The following is a 6242-nucleotide window of genomic DNA, read 5'->3' as shown; positions in this document are numbered from 1 at the left end:
AGGTAGACCCCAGATTCTCTGAGCCTTGTTTCCTGCAGGTCTATAAGGGGAGAGGTAGGGCTCCCCATGTCAGGACCTTGTGGGCCCCTGCCGTCTCTGGGACCTCAACCCCCCACCCCATCTCAGCTGGGGTGAGGGCCCCATGAGGCATAGAGCCAAGAAAGATCAGATCTGCCCAGGCCAGCCTGCCCCATTGGAGGCACTTTGCTGCCCCCTGGTGGCTCCAAAAGATCCTGATTTCCACTCCCATTTCCTAAAAGATCCTTGCCAGGGGCAGGATGTGCCTAATTCCAGGACCAGGACATACTCTCCTTAGGACCCGCGGGAGTGTCCAGATGGATCTGGAGGGCCTATCTCCTTCCCCAATGTCCCACTGCCGCCGACCCCCACACAAAGAAGGCCAAGATCCAAGAAACGTAGAGTCATACTGTAAATCACAGGGTTTGAACCTGGCTGGGCCATATTCCAGCTGTGCGACCTTGAGCGAGTTATGTCACCTTCCCATGCCTCAGTTTCCCCATCTGCAGCACAGGGATGGTAATCCTGGCTTCCGCTTCATAGTGTCTTCGCAAATGTTAAAGAAGACAATGAGTAGAAAGTTCTCGGAAGAGTTTCCCGTATAAGACAAGCACTTTATAAAGGCGTGATAGCGTCCTCACCTGCCCAGGCCTGAGAGATGACGGAACATTCCCCTCCTTTCTGTGTGGGGGTCGGCGGTGGTGGGATATTGGGGAAGGAGATAGGCCCTCCTGAGCAGGACCCCCAGGTGAGGGCGGCCCTGGTAGGAGCTCAACATGGGCAGATTTTCTTAGAGACCCAGAGTTTGAATCCTCGGTGTTGTTGTTCAGTCTGTGTGAGGTGGAAAAGGTTTCTTCATCTCAGAGTTGGGCTTGAGGTTGCTGTGAGCCTTCTGTGAGTTCATGGAAAGACAGGACCCGATGGAGTTACAAACTCAGCTCGGAAAGGGTTTATTGGCCAGGGCTGTAGGGGGAACCAAAGGGAGCAGTTCCGGAGGCCTTCCTGCAAGAGATGGCCAGCACAGAGGCTCAGGGCTGTGAGCACAGAGGCCCCTCAGCCAGCTACGGTGGTGTCCATGAGCCCCTTTGGGTTCTCTGGGGTGCGACCGGCCCTCCCAGACCAGGAGCCCTCAGCTCTGGCCCACCCGGGCTTTCAAAGACTGCAGCTCTTGGCTGTCAATACTGTTTCCTCCACACACGATGACCACGACAGAGGCCAAGGAGGGTGGCAGGTGGCCCTCAGCCTGGAGCTTCCCCAGGATTCCCGAGTAGATGGCAGCTAAGGCTGCCCCACAGGCAGGCTCCACCAGCATGCGCTCGTCATCTGCCCAGAGCAGGGGAGGGTGGGGTGGAGGAGGGGAGAGAAAGGCGGGAACTGGTTAGGCTCTGGGCACTGCAAATTCATGAAGCCAGCCAGACATTCATCTCGCAGCCCATCATTTGTCTGACTCCCTCGCCATCCATCAATCTGATCGTCTATGTCTCCACCCACCCGCCTTTCATCCATCTATTCCCCTATCCATCATCTGACTGTTTGTCTGTCCATCCATCAGTGTAGCCATCAATCAACATATCTGTCCATCTGTCTATCCATCCATCCATCCATCCATCCACCCATCCATCCATCCATCCATTCATCCGTCCATGTCTTATCCATCATTTGGTCGTCTGTCCATCCATCAATGTGTTCATTAATCAGTGTGTCCATCCATCCATCCAACCACTTCTATGTCATTCATCAATTCATTGCCCCATCAATCCATCCACCCGCCCATCGGTCTATCCATCTATTCATTATCCACCTTTTGGCTCACTCATACACGCATCCATTCATTCAGCACCTTTATTGAGTACCCATTCCCTGCCAGGCCCTGTTCTAAGAAGGCCCTTGGGATACGACAGTAAATGAGACACATCTGCCCCTGCCCTCACAGAGTTCACAGTCTAGTGAGGTAGATGGATAAGAATCAGGCAGTTATGAGGTTGGTGAGGTTGGAGCATAGAAAGTCTCCAACCCAGGTGGGGTAAGGGTAGGAGATTGGAGAAGGCTTCCTGGAGGAGGGGCCATGATGGCTTACTCACATGAAACCAGTAGAGAGTAGTGCCAGGGGTGGGAAGAAGAGCATGTGCAAAAGTCTGGAGGCTAGAGACGAGACAACACACCCCTTCTGTACCCCCACCCCCGCCATCTACACCTGCTGCACAGTTACTGCAAAGCCAGCCCTGCGATAGGCACTCAGGATACAGACAGAGAGCACCTGCTGTCTCTGGGGAATCCAGGGTTTCCGAGCCCCTCCACCCCGAGGTGGGGGAGCCCTCACTCACCCAGGAACCGCTGCACAGCACTGACAGCCTCCGCATCCTCCACCACCTCAGATAAGATCTTGAAGTCCTGTGCGCACTCCAGGGCCCGTGCGACCACCGTCTTGGCCCCCAGGGACTTGGCCACACTGTGGCGGGGACACGGGGAAGCGCTGTTGAATTGTGTCTCCTCTCCGCAGCCCCAGGCCTCCCTCCCACCCCGCAAGGCCTGGGGCTCAGCATTGCGAGAGTCTGGAGCAGCGCCCGGCACAGAAGAGGGGTTTGAAACTTGTGTGCCCCGCGAGTGATGAAGGCGCATCCCTCCCTCTCACCCTGTAACTGTTCTTTGCACAGACCCCAGACGGCCAAACATAAAAAAGGACTTTTTCCTTTTTTATTCATGAATAACCGTGTATCATGTCTATATGATAGCTCATATTTATGGGATGTTTACGAAGTGCTGGATGCACGGATTTTCTATTTTAATCCTCATCGTCATTCTCTGAGTTAGAAACGTATGAGCTCCATCCCTTGCTGTCATATGCCATTGTATCCCAAGACCAGTATTTGATGGGTGTTTAATAAAATGTGGGCAGTAAGGATATTGGTAGAGGGTTGAATAGCATCTCTCTCCCCCAAAAATCCATGTCCACCCAGAACCTCAGAATGTGACCTCACTTAGAAATAGGGTCTTTGTAGATGTAATTAGTTAAGATGGTATCATACTGGATTAGGGTGTCCTTACAAAAACAGTAAAGACACACAGAGAAAGAGGCCGTGGAAAGACAGGGAAGGCGATGTAGCTACAAACCAAGGAGTGACAAGGACCTCCTGCAACCACCAGAAGCTAGGAAGGCAAAGAAGGACCCTCCCCTAGAGCTTTCACAGGGAGCCTGGCCCTGCCGACACCTTGATTTCAGTCTTCTAGTTTGCAGGACGGTGGAAGAATTAACTTCTGTTGTTTTAAGCCACCTCGTTTGTGGTCACTTCTATGGCAGCCTCGTACAGCATCCGTGATGATGGATGGTGGTGGTGGTGACAGAGACGGAAGATGAGGCAAGGTCTGGACGCTGGACCACTCTCTGCTAGTTACTTTGTTTATAAGAACGCTTCCTCCGTTGAATTAAAATCAGTTACAAAATGCAGTGGGAGAAAAAGTTCCCTAATGATGTTGCAGAGAAAAACGAAACTCTGTTCATACTAGATGATACCAACTAGAAAAGCAGGGGTTAGGAAACCGCACGCAGGACATCGGGTCAACTTTTAAAAATATACGATTGATTCATGCGTTCGTTTCACGAACATGTGTTGCGGACCTACTATGTGCCGGGCATATGTCACTTGTATGTCAATGCAGGGGGGACGAAAATGGGGACAAATGCAACCCAGTCTGAGCGATGTCCACTTTCTAACGGCAATACACTTAAATCGCTTTTGTAAGGATCCAAACCAGCGAAAGCTTGGTTTATTCATTGATGAGACTTAAATGAATCGGATCCTACTTGTTCAGCACTGCCTTCTAATTTAGCTTCGCATCACTGTGGCCGGAGTCCTAGGATGAAGGAGACTCTCTTGAGTAGTCCCCCACCTCTACTACCTGGGACTGAGAGGTCCTAGGTAGCAACATCCCCACCTTCCAGCCGCCCCACGAATGCCCAGCATGCACCTACCTGGTGATGTTGGGCAGTGTGACCAGCCTGCCTGCCTCGATGGCTGCATTCAAACAATGTGCCCCTCGGGTCTCCATGGCGACAATGGGCACGTGCTGCCAGCCCACCTCCGCCAGGCCTGCCGATACCCCGGCCAGGAGCCCGCCACCCCCCACTGCCAGCACTAGGACCCCCGGTGGGGTCCCCAGTACTGCCTTCAGCTCCCGCACCAAGCTGGAGTGGCCTTCCCTAGGGAGAGGGGGAGAGGGGGAGGGCAGAGCAGGGTGAGGGAGGCCCTCAGCCCCAAAGGCTCCCAGATACAGACTCCCCTCATCACCCACAGCGAAGGGAGAGGAGACCCTGCAACACTCAGCTTTGATCACTGACTTTATTCATTTACTCGTTCTTTCCCCCCGGGACCAACCTCCCAGGACTAGCATATCACTCGGAACCAGCTCGACTCAAGTTCTGAGGCCGGACCCCAATGTCTCTACCACTTACTAGCTATGTGATCTCAGGCAAGTTGCTTGAACTTGGGAGCCTCAGCTCCCTCACCTGTAAAACGGGCATAAAACACCCACCTCTAGGGCTTTAGGGAGGATGAAATGAACTGACTGTGTCCCAAAGCACACACTCAGTAAAGGGGATTTATATTAGCATTCCCCTTTACACACTGGAAACTGGGACATAGGGCGGTGAGATGCCTCGCACAGTCACACGACTAATGAGTAGCAGGAGCGGGGTCTGAACCTCAGAGCGCCTGGATTCTATGCCTCTTCAGCTCTCTGGGCCTCAGTTTCCCCTTCTGTCCAGTGAGAGGACCTCGACTCAATGAGGGTCTCTCGGCTCTGAGCTCCATGCGGGGAGGGGCACCAGCCTCACCATATCAGGGGGTGGTCGAACGGGGAGACGTTCACCCAGCCATCCCTCTTGGCCAACTCTTGTGCCTTCAGATTGGCTTCATCCCAGACCTAAAGAAGAACAGGTCGAAGACCCTGGAGTCAGACTGTTGTAGAGGCTGCCTCAGCATCTGCTTCTGGGGAACCCCAATTAAGATGGCATTGCAGAGGGATCCCACACCAGCTAATTTCAGCAATAGCTAAATAGTAAATAACAGTCTCCTCTCCCGCAGGGTAGTGGGTGACGTGGGGACCAGGAACAGACTCTGCCCACCCTCTGGCACCCCACAGCACCCACTCTGTGCCCAGTCCTGTGTGAGGGGGGCGCATAGAAGAAAAAAAGTTGTCTCTGCTCACATGGAACCCCCCCATCTAGCCGAAGAAATGGGCCTCGTTCTTGTGAGTTATTAAAACAAAAATGAGACACAACACCGTGCAGCCCTGACGTCTCTCGCCGGAACTTCTAGAGCACGGTCCCTGGCTCCTGATCTCCTGCCCGCTGCCCCAGGGCAGCCAGAGAAAATCCAGCCATGTCCCTCCTCTGCTCAAAACCCCATGCTGGCTTCCCACGGTCCCTCACCTGGTCAGGCACCGGCCCCCTCTTCAGCCTCCTCTTTCTCCACCATTCTGCCCTCCCCCCACGCCGGGCTGCAGCTGCACCGCACCAGGCTCACCCCACTTCTACGCCTTTTCCCCATGCACTGTACCCACAGTCCCTCTCTTCCTCCTTCAAGACCTGACTCAGGGGACCTTTCTCCAGGAGCCTTTCCAGCATCCCGCCCCAAGTCCGAGGCAGAGCCCGGTGCCGTGGTAGTCTGCGCCACCACCCAATTCTTCACCCTCTTCCTCTGTTAGAATCACACATCCGCGCCCTTTGCCATGTGACTTGGCCACTCTTCCCACGAGAATGGGTGGAGCACATTTCCCCCACCCCGCATTAACGTTGGTCTTAGCCATGTGACTTGCTACAGCCAATGGCGTATGGCAGAAGTGACGGTGTCACACTTGGAGCCAAAGCTTTAACAGGCACCGCACACTGTCTTGCATTCCTCTTGCCATTTACCTTGAGGAGGTGGCCGCTGGTCTAGAAGATGAGGAGCATGTGTATGGCCTTATTCCTGCCTGCAGCCCATCCGCAAACCCATGAGCAAGATCGATCGTGTTTCTTGTACACCACTGACATTGGGGGCTGTTTGTTACGCAGCATTATCAAGCAGCAATGGCTGATTAGAACAAGATGCCTTCTCTGTTCTTCCTCAGTGCCCCGTGCTTCCCTCATCACGGCACTTATCACGTCCTGTTACCATCATCTGGTTACCTGCATGACTGCTCAACAATACTTTGAGCTTCACGAGAGTAGAGACCATGTCTATTTT

The 6242-nt window shown here is 53.7% G+C and overlaps 1 protein-coding gene across 1 annotated transcript in view; it reads right to left on the bottom strand.

The window, feature by feature from the left end:
* Window positions 1–944: 944 nt before the first annotated feature.
* Window positions 945–6242, bottom strand: part of SDSL (serine dehydratase like) — an 8526-nt gene continuing 3228 nt past the window's right edge. The window contains exons 4-7 of the mRNA XM_011355831.2: window positions 4850–4938; window positions 3989–4216; window positions 2343–2467; window positions 945–1341 (exon numbers count right to left, since the gene is read on the bottom strand). Of these exons, the coding sequence (XP_011354133.1) occupies window positions 1148–1341; window positions 2343–2467; window positions 3989–4216; window positions 4850–4938 (636 nt within the window). The 3' untranslated portion in view covers window positions 945–1147. The remainder of the gene's footprint in view (window positions 1342–2342; window positions 2468–3988; window positions 4217–4849; window positions 4939–6242) is intronic.

This window comes from Pteropus vampyrus, unplaced genomic scaffold, assembly GCF_000151845.1.
Source record: "Pteropus vampyrus isolate Shadow unplaced genomic scaffold, Pvam_2.0 Scaffold23, whole genome shotgun sequence".
Lineage (NCBI taxonomy): Eukaryota > Metazoa > Chordata > Mammalia > Chiroptera > Pteropodidae > Pteropus > Pteropus vampyrus.
This window is presented reverse-complemented; position numbering and strand designations above follow the sequence as displayed.